This window comes from Coregonus clupeaformis, chromosome 3 (assembly GCF_020615455.1).
Source record: "Coregonus clupeaformis isolate EN_2021a chromosome 3, ASM2061545v1, whole genome shotgun sequence".
Taxonomy (NCBI): Eukaryota; Metazoa; Chordata; class Actinopteri; order Salmoniformes; family Salmonidae; genus Coregonus; species Coregonus clupeaformis.
The window spans coordinates 27,000,465-27,013,521 of record NC_059194.1 but is presented as its reverse complement, the minus strand read 5'-3'; the positions used below and the strand labels follow the sequence as shown (position 1 = coordinate 27,013,521).

Below are 13,057 nucleotides of genomic sequence, written 5' to 3'. Positions count from 1 at the left end.
TGAGAACAGTCAGCCATCAAATGCTAGCCACCTAACAAATCAGAGTTGAAACAAGCTAGCTAGCTAACGTGAGCTAGCAGGAAGTTTAGCTGGCCAGGTCATATTGAAAGCTTTAGTTACAGCATGCTGAGGATGAATTCTTCAACATCTTGCTAACTAGCTAGCATAATTAGCGATGGCAGCTGCAGTACATATTGGCTACCTAGCAACATGACTATTTCAAAATTTCTGGAGGCAGTGGAAACGCAATTTTAGCTAGCCCACCAAGGCCAGCCCAACCTGGGTTGACTTCAAAGTGCCAATGGAAACGGGGCTTTAGTGATTCACTGATTCTTTACTTGTCCAATAGCTCAAGTCACTCCTTCCCCCAAAAATGGCCTTCATCGCATGATGCAAGGAACCATAGAGAATCAGACAAAAATGGAGGCTGCACTCTGCCCATTGGCTTCTTTGAATATTCAAGCCTGTCTCAAAATACAACACTTCCCCTTTAAGGCTCTTCCGGAGTATGGTTGGCCACCCTTGGTAACCTATAAAATATGGCAACATTCCAATTACAACCCAAAATGTATGTATTAAAAAAATAATAATAATCCCTCCAGAGCTCGAAATTAAGGTCGTCCCGACGTCCCTGGGACGATAAAAAAAGTTGTCTAGGACAGTTAAAAAAATTCATACAACCACGGCACATTAAAAACAATTCTAAAGCAATGAGGCTGATGCAACAGATCAGACAGTTTAGCTTAAAATGTTGATAAAGTTGTTTTCTTCATATTATAAGCTCAGCAATGCGTACATGGCCGTAGGCTAGTCGTTAAGGTTCCAAAATGCAATTAGCGGAAAACACTGTTCTCAAAAGCGCACCATACGAGCGAGCAGTTTCATATGACAGAGCTGAAAATATCAGTTAGAAATTAAGAAAAATAGGAGATCTAAAGATGCATCAACTAGCATGGGTTACTAATATGACTAGGATTGTGCCTTTGGTTGCTGGACAATAAAATAAAGTTGATTTGAAAAATATAACATGAGAGAAATGCTGGTTTCAATAGCATGAAGTGTTTATAAAAGCATTTCCTCAACATTTCCATGGTCGTATTTTGGCTAGGCTAGACTACTTGACATAAAACGTCCCGGTTTTAAACAATTTACTTTATGTTTAAATAGTTTCCAAATGCTGACCGCCTCCGCTCAGATTTAAGGTGGCCGATGTGCGGTGAGCAACAGGCACTGTCATTCACTCTCTGATCTTGTGACCATTTGATCTGAATGAACCGTGCCTCGAGTACGACGACAGAATCAAACCCTTAGACGTTAATTATCATTCATTCTATTTGTCAAACATGACTGGCATTTAGCCTATATTTATGTAATTAAAAGTCTCATTAAAGTTTTGCAACATTTTCTGCCCCTCCCTCATGTCAGCATCAGTTTGGACATGAGGCTGTAGTCAATATATCACCTACACATTGACATGTGGGCTTTTTTATTTATTTGAATATTATCCCAATGTTGGCCTCTGATCCAATTCTGAGCAGAGTAATTGTATTATATTTTGCGAATTGTGTTATTTACTGACACTTGTCCACCTTAAAGGGATACTTCGGGATTTTGGCAATGAGGCCCTTTATCTACTTCCCCAGAGTCAGATGAACTTGTGGATACCATTTGCTAGCAGATACCCACACTTTCAGTCATTGCGCTGACGCTAGTTAGCATTGGCTCGCAAAACTACCTCTAACTTCCTTCATACTGGACACAGAGGCATACAAATGGTATCCACTAGTTCATCTGACTCTGGGGAAGTAGATAATAAGTATCCCTTTAAATCTATATTCTTCTTGTCCGACACTGACAAGAGAACGAGCTTTAATGTCGAGCCCTGAAACAGTGTCAATATCTTTCATGCAGGTCATCATAGATGAATGAATGTCTGCTGCTAATCCCACAGGAAGTGGAGGTCAGTTTACTTTTCCACTCCTCAAATCTATTTTTTTCCCACCACGTTTCGTAAACAACAAGTGTGGACTAACAGTGAAATTCTTACTTAAGGGCCCTTTCCAACAACACAGAAAGAAAGAAAATAGAAATATGAAGTAAAACACATAATAAAAGTAATCATAGATACACAATGAGTAACGATAACTTGGGTATATAGAAGGGGTACCAGTACCGAGTCGGTGTGCAGGGGTACAAGGTAACGCTTCACTGGGTGGGAATCCCAGGTTAAGTGACTCAGAGAGTGGATGAAAAGAGAGTTCTAATGACTGCCCGATTGCCTTCATAAGCTTATGCACTAATTAGCCAACCCACTGCCTCTGTAGAAACTGAGGGGTACTTTGATGATTCCTGCTCAGTATTTCGAATACACATTTGGGGTTAACACTTTTAAGTAGTGATGTGTGTCGCATGAGCTACCGACTTAATAAAAACATCCATCTTTCCATCAGGGGAATAGACTGGGGAGAGACAAACACAGGAGATGGAGGGAAATTAGATTAACCTAAGCAAATATACAGCTCTTGGATGTACCAAATAGGGGAGAAAAGATACAATCCGATCCAAGTCAATGCAGATATTTATGAATCATCCACAAAATGAAGTTAACGACCTCATATCGGCTTAAAGTGACTCTTACAACACTATTCATCTGGTGTCCTCCTCGCCCTGCCAAGGCTTAGGCAGCTCTGTCGCATGGCAACTGTTGCTGAGCGATGCAGAGTACAGCTTGAGAGACCAGACAAGGGTTTGTATCTCGCTCACTGTCAATCTAAGCCTCAAAATTCACACTAACTCCAAGCACAGTGCCAAAGTCTTTTCAGAGAACTGAAAAAATATTTAAAGTGATAATCCACCCCAAACCACTCATTCCTATGATTAACACAGTGTTACATTGAAAACAATTTTTGTGAACAAATGGTTCATTTTGGCGTTATAACAAGATTGGTAGAAACATGTGAAAATAATTTTGGAAATCTGTTGCAGCTCAAGTCTACTACAAAATCCACAATGCAATGCACTCTCTGGGCTGGCTGGCTAGGTAGGTAGCTAGAAAATATAGCTACACACAATAATAGCAAAGTCAATATCAGCATGTGAAGTAGCTACCTACTGTTAAATCAGCTAAACTGCACTATCAATTTAGGAGTCTCTCACAGAGTTCAACTTGCATTTCGTCTCTGCCCAGAGCGAGAGCAGAGTACACTTCTTTCCCACAGAGATACTTTTGAGGAGATGGGAAACTCCATTAGACTCATATTAATGCCCATTGTGTACATTGCCCATGCATCGTCAATGGGCTGCGCGGTGCATTCTGCGCTAGCTCAAAAACCGAACATTAGCATGTATTTCGTGAACAAGAAGTAGAACATTGCAAAATAAAAATATCCTGACTTTCAGAAGGGATTGCATGACAATTAGCTTAGCAACCGCGTTACGTGACTGTAATGGGTCAACAGTCAGTTGGGTTGGGCAAACCTCCATTCATTGCCCAATGGGATACCCATCTCCTCCTTTCTGTAATATCTGTTTCCCACAGACACAGCGCATTGCGACATGGTACTTGAAGGAGAAACGGAGTTCAATAATTTGGTACACTGTTTAGATTGAGCACATCTAAGCTAAATATATACTTTGTCATGTCGATATAAACGGATGGATGTGTTCTAGAGAAGTATGCCCATACCATCTATTGGCTGATTTGGTGATCTGGAATTCAAGTAATTGTTTTAAAAGAGTTATGAAATGTAATAGTGTGTTGTACCCCATCTCCAGTCACGAGAATTATGTAGCTATGGTACGTTCCTACACGATTTCCTGATTTACTACTTAGAAGTTAAATCATGGGGAATGTTTTTATTTTACCCAAATAATGCTCCTCCACTAACAATATTACTGGAATAGATGTGTATCTTTAGCCATTGGTCTTTACAGAGTAGATCAATAGGTAGTCAATAGGAGGACAAAACTAACACGACAAACAAAGCTGCAGCAATATCTCAGTAATGTATTAGTGAACCAGCCTTCGTGATCACCTGCTTGTGTGATAGCGTAATTAGGCCTTGGTGTAGCCTGACCTCGCAGACACAGTAAAGAGCAGGCTGAGGATATCATTACGCAATGTGCAAAAGGAGACAGTCACAGTCACCATCCTCCCATCCACTCAAAAAAGGAGGGCAGTGGTCAAATATTGGGCAAGCTCCATTACGATGGATGCAAATAACAGTACACCATAGCAACATTAATGACTGAGTCCCTGGTTACACCACCTATGCTCCAGTCCATACCCATTAGCTCTACTACTACCACCACTACCCCTTGAGGCTGGTGATACCATACATTTTTCAAAGTCAATATTAGTCATAAGCTATGCATTTAGCCAGGTCTTTCGCTCCATAGATTTCTATGTAATGTGGAACTGAAAGAGCCAGGTGTCCCCGGGCTCTACAGTGCGAACATTTTAATTTAGGAGCACCATTGTGCCTAGACAAATTAAGGATTCTAGCTTTATTACTTCAAATATTTTTCATTGTGCTCCTACATTTCTTTGTGTGCGCCTAAATGTTTCAACTTAGGCGCACATGTGCTCCTTCTAAAAAGGTAAACATAGAGCCCTGTGTCCTTGTGCACACTGAGAGAAGAGCTGATGAGGAGAGGAAGAGGGCACCTGCATCCATCTCTATGGAGATTTGCATTGATAAGCATACATTAGACCTGAATCAGACAGACTGACGCAGCACAAAGCTGGACAAGAACGTGGGTGGTGTTTTTTACACCGGAAGTCAATGGTTACTGTGTGTGAATGTATTAAGGAAAACCATTAGGAAACACAACAGATTTGTCCACAACTAAAACACTATCCGTTTCAAAACATAACCTACTTTTTCCTGCATCAGACCATAGAGGACATGACATTTTAATTAGCATATGCTTGCTAGCTACGGAGGAGTCACATTGCTGCGATAGGGAGAAACTCCTTAACCGATTAGTCTGTAGTACGTAACTTATCCTATTAGGCAGTTAGGGTATAGTACAGGAACAGCTTTGAACAGAGCTCTCTATAATCACACGCAACATAGTAAATAGACTGGCTATAGACAGGTTGGTTGTTTAGCAACAAAACCGACGCATGCGCAACTATTGGGCAAAACAGACAGGGTTGGCTTAGATTGTTGACAACATGTAAACCATTTCGTCTCCAATGTTTATTGAAAACAAATACATTTGCATAATGATCACTTGTCTTTAAAATATATTGTTACAGTTAGCTAGACAGAGAGGGCTGCCTTGCTTCTAGCTCTTAGGAAACTTTGCAGTATTTTGTTTTTTTATGTATTATTTCTTACATTATTAGCCCAGAAATTTATTTGTGTTATTACATACAGCCGGGAAGAACTATTGGATATCAGAGTGGCGGTAACTCACCAGCACTACCAGCATTACGACCAGGAATACGACTTTCCCGAAGTGGATCCTTTGTTCGCACCCCCCAGGGCAATTGAACTGATTCCAGAGGCCGAACCAAAATAACACCGGAGGAGAGGTACTCGGAGCGGCCTTCTAGTCCGACTTAGGAGGCGTGCAGACCACCCACCGCTTCTGAGTATTTTACTCGCTAATGTTCAGTCTCTGGATAATAAAGTTGACAAGCTCAGGGCGAGGGTTTCTTTCCAGAGAGACATCAGGGATTGTAACATACTCTGTTTCACGGCTCTCTCGGGATATACTGTCCGAGTCGGTCCAGCCAGTTGGGTTCTCAGTTCATCGCGCAGACAGGAATAAATATATCTCCGGGATGCAGAAGGGCAGAGGTGTATGTTTTATGATTAACGACTCATGGTGTAATTGTGATAACATACAGGAACTCAAGTCCTTTTGTTCACCCAACCTAGAATATCTCACAATCAGAGGCTGAAAAATGTTGGCTTTGCACCTAAAACCATCACAAACTTTTACAGATGTACAATTGAGAGCATCCTGTCGGACTGTATCACCGCCTGGTATGGCAACTGCACCGCCCCCGCAACCGCAGGGCTCTCCAGAGGTTGTTGCGGTCTGCCCAACACATCACCGGGGGCAAACTACTAGCCCTCCAGGACACCTACAGCACCCGATGTCACAGGAAGGCCAAAAAGATCATCAAGGACAAAACCACCCGAGCCACTGCCTGTTCACCCCGCTATCATCCAGAAGGCGAGGTCAGTACAGGTGCATCAAAGCTGGGACCGAGAGACTGAAAAACAGCTTCCATCTCAAGGCCATCAGACTGTTAAATAGCCTTCACTAGCACATTAAAGGCTGCTGCCTATATACATAGATTAGAAATCACTGGCCACTTTAATAAATGGAACAATAGTCACTTTAATAATGTTTACATATCTTGCATTACTCATCTCATATGTATATACCGTATTCTATACTATTCTACTGTATCTTAGTCTATGCCGCTCTGACATTGCTTGTCCATATATTTATTTATATATTCTTAATTCCAATGCTTTACTTAGATTTGTGTGTATTGGGTATATATTGTGAAATTGTTAGATATTACTTGTTAGATATTACTGCACTGTCGGAGCTAGAAACAAGCATTTCGCTACACCCACAATAACATCTGCTAAACATGTGTACGTGACCAATAAAATGTTATTTGATTTAGCTAGCAAATTGTTTGCCATAATAGCACTGACATGAAATCAGTTAAAATACTTCAAAACAAGACATGGTATCGAGAACAAGTTTAAACGAGTCACTTACGATTCCCCACATGGCAGTTTCTTGTCATTGTTGCTAGCTATCTGTCCATCCAGAATCACAACAATACACTGACATCAGCCCCATTGAAGCGTGCGCATAGTTGGACGTTGTCAGCTAACCCATCTATCTATCTATCTATCTATCTATATATATATATATTTTTTTTAAACCTTTATTTAACTAGGCAAGTCATATTGATTAGGCTAGCTAGGCTGGGAAACATCCCCCAGGCAGAGCTGTTAAGGGAGGCAATAAGAGACCATTCATCAGGGGGCTCCTGTCTTGGATCACTCATTATGGCTCTACAAAACAGGCCAGTCAATGGTCATAAACAGGAAGCAGGCCAGCCTGCACTAACATGCAGCAGCAGTTCTGTTCACAGATGGACAAAACCAACAGTATCCAACCAGCAAATGTCTAACTTCAAATCACTATGGGTAATACACACCAATGAGCACTTATATAACAGTATGAGGCATAAGGGTTCTCAGAGATCCACCTGACTTCATTATCCCTTATTCTTCACAAACTGAAAACATTGGGCCACTGCTAAAGAAGACCCATGCTGACTGTCTGCTGCACTCGTGCCTCCTGTCCAAAGCGACACTGAGATTGACACCTCAGTGCTCAGTCCCAGCCAGCCAAAAATAAAGCATTGAGTTCCACCACTAGTCAGTTGACACAGCACAAAGAAAGTCACAAATACACCTCCCCTCAACACACCAGTCCTCATACACACATACCAGTCAGAGGAGACAAGAGTAAGTTCAGTGGGTCAGTAAAGTTGTTCCACCGCTCGCTCCCTCTCTCCGGGACCCGGCTGCAGCAGTAGCAGTGGCTGGCTGGGTGTTACTTGGTTGGCAGGAAGTGAAGTACTGCAGATGCCTGGAGTGGAATGCGTCCACACGGTCTAATAATGACAGCCTTCACCGGGCACAACTGTGATGAGGGCACGCACACACACACACACACACAGATCTTGTCCAGGAGAACTGGGGACACATTCACTCAAGAGGTAAGCCTGGGCTATTTCCAGAGCCACCGGGATGATGACACGTCAGCGACAGCAGGTCGTGCTCCGTTCTCACTGGCTAATGAGAGAATGCCCTGACCAGAGCTGGGGTCGTTAGGGTTCACACAAAAACAATCCCAGGTGTGGACACACACATCACGTTTCATCAGCATCACTCATGGTGGGCCAACAAGCGTAATTGAGTGGATAGTTCAGTAGGCTCAATGCTTATAGTCCACTGATTCACAGCCAAATCATCTATGAACTAGGCCCATGAGAGGGCGATGGACTGGCCTCTGTTATTCAAATAATGTAGTCTACATTTGCTTCTCAAATCTTTCCACTGTGGCGAAAGGAGAGGGCCTTTTGCATGACTGGGCACATCTGAACATTCATGATCATTAACTGCAACACAATAAGCTCTTATTCACCCTATAAAAAAAGAGTTGACCTGCCTGCCTGGTGAGGAACCAAACCGTGTTCTTGACTGGGGCTCTGCCATCTCACAGACTAGCTGGTCATGACCTCAACTCTGGGTTAACCTCCTGCAGAAGGCAGGGATGACAGGATCTCCTCCTAGCCGTTTCACTGCTACAAGCGACTGCACCAAATAAGGCGTCAGAGCGATTCAGAAATATTGATCAAGCTTTTGATTCTGCAGCCCAGGCAGAGCCAGGATTCAGATAGCCTTGCTGGAATGTGATTCCAGGCAACTGATCTGCACTCATTATGACAAGTAGATACACAAGCTCACATTCTTGTGGAGATTTTAAGGCTGGACTAGATTCCAGCCATTATTTTGTTAGCCTTCCTATGTCCGAAGGTTGAGGGAACATCTACACAGACAGGGCAGTTGGGATTTTCAAACATCCCCTCATCACCCTCTCTCCCAACAGTCCACTGACATGCTAGATTGCATTTATCTGGAAAATACTTTCACAAAACCAGTGTAGATATAACTTTCAGAGTGAAAATAGTGAATGGGAAACTGGATGAAGAAAAGTTATGGTCTACTTTCAGAAACCCCTTCTCTCGCCCACAAGAAAAAATGCACACCCAATCTGGGTATGTTGGGGGGGGACACACGACACTAGCATTTCAGCCTAATCTTACAGCTTGAGTCAAAACAAACTGGGCATTCAGACTTTCTGATGCAGACACAGTAAACATCTGTGAGCATTTGGCTGCCACTCAGGAAGTGGCCCGCAGAAGATGTAAAAGGAATGGACGAGTGACATTGAAAGGAATTGTGCTGTTAAAAAAAAATACTGCCGTTATAGAGGAGTAAAATAAGATTGAAAAAGTGTTGGTTTATACAGCAATTTTCAACCACCCAAGAAACAAACAACCCCTTATCCATGACTGCATCCTAGAAAACTAGCTGTAACTGGACAATCTTATCCTCCATCAGCAGCATTGTGGGCTTGTTGTTCAGTGTCTGTGTGGAACTCAATGCAAAACCATGTCAGAAGTTATGTAGCTAGCTAGCTACCTTGCCAAGACAAGTTTTGACCATGGCCATGATTGTATTATTCTCTTCACTCTAATCATGATTAATTCTCAGTCAATCGTCTAACTTTTGAACCATATAGGGTTTGGATTATTGCAATTCTCTATTGAATTGACATATCTTTATAAAACTTGAATGAAATACTCGTTTTATCGGTGAACACCCTAGAATCTGTCACATGTAAACAAGCTTAGTACAGTAGACTGAAATATTTTTTACTTGGACATTCTGTTCACTGCTTGAATACTGCTTGAATGCTAGCTAGGTAACAGGCCAAGACAATTGATGTTGTAACGTTAGCTAGCTAAAGTTAGCTAACAGTTACATACAGCCAAGTAGGAAAACTGCTGCCTAGACAAATAAATATGGTTAGCTAACTAGCTACTTGCTCAGCTAGCTGGATAATTTAATAAAAATACTATCACTTGCTGGCCTTTCCAGGGTCAATCTTATTAGCTAAGTTATCTACCTAGCTACTAAACTAGTTAGTTAGCCAGCCAGAAACCACCGTTTGCTACTTTTCATACAAAATGGCTAGGTATCTAAAGTTAGCTTACTAGTTAACGGTAACGTCGTTAGGACATGAAGATGTCAAAGATGGGCATAACGTTAGTCAGAAAGTAAACACTGTTGTGAGGCTAGCTAGCTAACTATATACACAAGCCAACTATGTTAATGGCCAAATAAGTTAGTTATGTAAAAGCTATCTAGCTAGTTAGCCAAATATTTCAAAAAAGTGAACTAGTTAACAATATATGTATGGCGCCAGGCATCAGCGCGCAGATGTGTCAACCGGTCATGAAATCAATTTCGGATCCAACGATTGGCTCTCGTTCTACTCCTACCGTAACTCCGTTAGTTTAGGTATTTAATGGCAGTTCACAATAAAAACATTAAATATAAACTACTAACGTTAATTGAAACATGCCGAACGTTATACCAAAGATACTGGTGTGGTTGTGCTAACTAGGTTACATTTTAGTGTCAAATAAATGACCCGGTAAACTTTTATTTTGATGTAGCTAACTAGCTAGCTATTCCGATAGCTAGTAGTAGCTTGGACAGCTAGCTATCAAACTAGCCCCGAAGGGGATCAGACTTCCAACCCCAGCACATTGTCAACGTATAGCTACCGTTAGCTAGCTTGCTAGCCACAAAACATGTTCAAAATGAGTAGCTAGGTTACCGGTAGCAGGGTCACTTGGCGAACAACTAAGAGCAATTTCGACTTAATAAAATACATTCGGCACATCAATATTTAGTTATGCTACGTGTATTTCTTACCCATTTGAGCTCGCAACCCTTTCAGAGACGTTGCACTCTCCGCCATTTCTATGAAGTTTTCCTTCTCAATTTTTTTAAATGACACATTACCCAGAGACGCGCATAATACGCGGGTACGTGGACATCCAAGTACAACAAGGGAACGAGCCATTAATAGGCAATAGCGTCACCTAGCGTGAGCACTTATGGTTGACAGTAGGCAACTGTCGATTATCAAAGATTTTGTCATGTTGATGGTAAAGTGCAATCAAAACACAAATTATCGAACGATAATGTATGCATGTTTTATTCCAATGGAAGTTTAATTAGAACACAGATGGTAAGTAATATTGCTTTGTACAAACGGTCTATGTATTGCTGTCATAACATAAATACGAAACTCAGATGCACTAGCTATACAAGTTCCCGAGAGATGCATTTGTGTGTCAATCATATTGTCCTGTTTCTATCAAAACATTTAATTAGAGGCAGTTTAGAGAAGTCAAGAGATTGGTCTCCTTGAGGACTTACCTTATGGAGAAAGTTGAAGAGTCTGAGAAGCTAGTTTCAGGAGGAACTGCTTTGCTGCAGTGGTGAACCAACCCCTCCCATAAAGAAAACAACATGTTCTCTCTATTTCCATCCAACACTAATGCTTCTGTCCTACCCCATCTCACATGCCTTAGCCAGCGGGCCCTCATTAATTTTACATGGAAAACAGGGAGTAACATGACACTGTGGGTTCAGTTACACTGCCCTGAATGATACAGAAGAGCCCCATGTTATTTAACACTCTGACCACCATCACAAATAATGGAAGTGGTAGTGAGAGGTTGGGCCGGTATACCTATGAGATACCATAAACCCCACAATGGTATATTTATCATAGGCTCACAGCCTTCCATTTACATACTATCTGATGTTTAATGATGACGTCTCTTTGCTTTGCATCCTGTGATTCTGATGACAAAGTCATCTATCTAGGTCACATTAAAATGCTGACTATTCACACCTTATGCAAACAAATGATACCACTCTGTCTTATGCAAGAGAAAGGAGTTCAACGGTATTACATACAGTACCAGTCAAAAGTTTGGACACACCTACTCATTTTTCTTTCTTTCGTTTTTTTTATTTTTTTTTACTATTTTCTACATTGTAGAATAATAGTGAAGACATAAAAACTATGAAATAACACATATGGAATCATGTAGTAACCAAAAAAGTATTAAACAAATCAAAATATATTTTATATTTCAGATTCTTCAAAGTAGACAACCTTTGCCTTGATGACAGCTTTGCACACTCTTGGCATTCTCTCAACCAGCTTAATGAGGTAGTCACATGGAATGCATTTCAATTAACAGGTGTGCCTTCTTAAAAGTTAATTTGTGGAATTGATTTCCTTCTTAATGCGTTTGAGCCAATCAGTTGTGTTGTGACAAGGTAGGGGTGGTATACAGAAGATAGCCCTATTTGGTAAATGACCAAGTCCATATTATGGCAAGAACAGCTCATATAAGCAAAGAGAAACGACAGTCCATCATTACTTTAAGACATGAAGGTCAGTATACATGGAACATTTCAAGAACTTTGAAAGTTTCTTCAAGTGCAGTCGCAAATGATGAAACTGGCTCTCATGAGGACCTTCACAGGAAAGGAAGACCCAGAGTTACCTCTGCTGCAAAGGATAAGTTCATTAGATTGCAGCCCAAATAAATGTTTCACAGAGTTCAAGTAACAGTGATGAGTCCAAATTTGAGATTTTTGGTGTAGGTGAACGGATGATCTCCGCATGTGTGGTTCCCACCGTGAAGCATGGAGGAGGAGGTGTGATGGTGTGGTGGTGCTTTGCTGGTGACACTGTCAGTGATTTATTTAGAATTCAAGGCACACTTAACCAGCATGGCTACCACAGCATTCTGCAGCGATACGCCATCCCATCTGGTTTGCGCTTAGTGGCCATATCATTTGTTGTTCAACAGGACAATGACCCAACACACCTCCAGGCTGTGTAAGGGCTATTTGACCAAGAAGGAGAGTGATGGTGTGCTGCATCAGATGACCTAGCCTCCACAATCACCCGACCTCAACCCAATTGAGATGGTTTGGCATGAGTTGGACCGCAGAGTGAAGGAAAAGCAGCCAACAAGTGCTCAGCATATGTGGGAACTCCTTCAAAACTGTTGGAAAAGTATTCCAGGTGAAGCTGGTTGAGAGAATGCCAAGATTGTGCAAAGCTGTCATCAAGGCAAAGGGTGGCTACTTTGAAGATTCTTAAATAAAAAATATATTTTGATTTGTTTAACACTTTTTTGGTTACTACATGATTCCATATGTGTTATTTCATAGTTTTGATGTCTTCACTATTATTCTACAATGTAGAAAATAGTAAAAATTAAGAAAAAGCCTTGAATGAGTAGGTGTGTCCAAACTTTTGACTGGTACTGTATGTAATGGCTATAAGTTCAATGGGTTAATTTAACCAACTGTGTACAAGCAATGGCAGTTTCTAG

The 13,057-nt window shown here is 41.4% G+C and overlaps 1 protein-coding gene across 13 annotated transcripts in view; it reads right to left on the bottom strand.

The window, feature by feature from the left end:
• Positions 1–10,657, bottom strand: part of LOC121543180 (ensconsin) — a 44,184-nt gene extending 33,527 nt beyond the window's left edge. For all 13 annotated transcript variants that reach the window (XM_041852891.2, XM_041852907.2, XM_041852943.2 and 10 more), the window contains exon 1: positions 10,563–10,657. In XM_041852891.2, the coding sequence (XP_041708825.2) occupies positions 10,563–10,608 (46 nt within the window). In that variant the 5' untranslated portion in view covers positions 10,609–10,657. The remainder of the gene's footprint in view (positions 1–10,562) is intronic.
• Between the last annotated feature and the right edge of the window lie 2,400 nt (positions 10,658–13,057).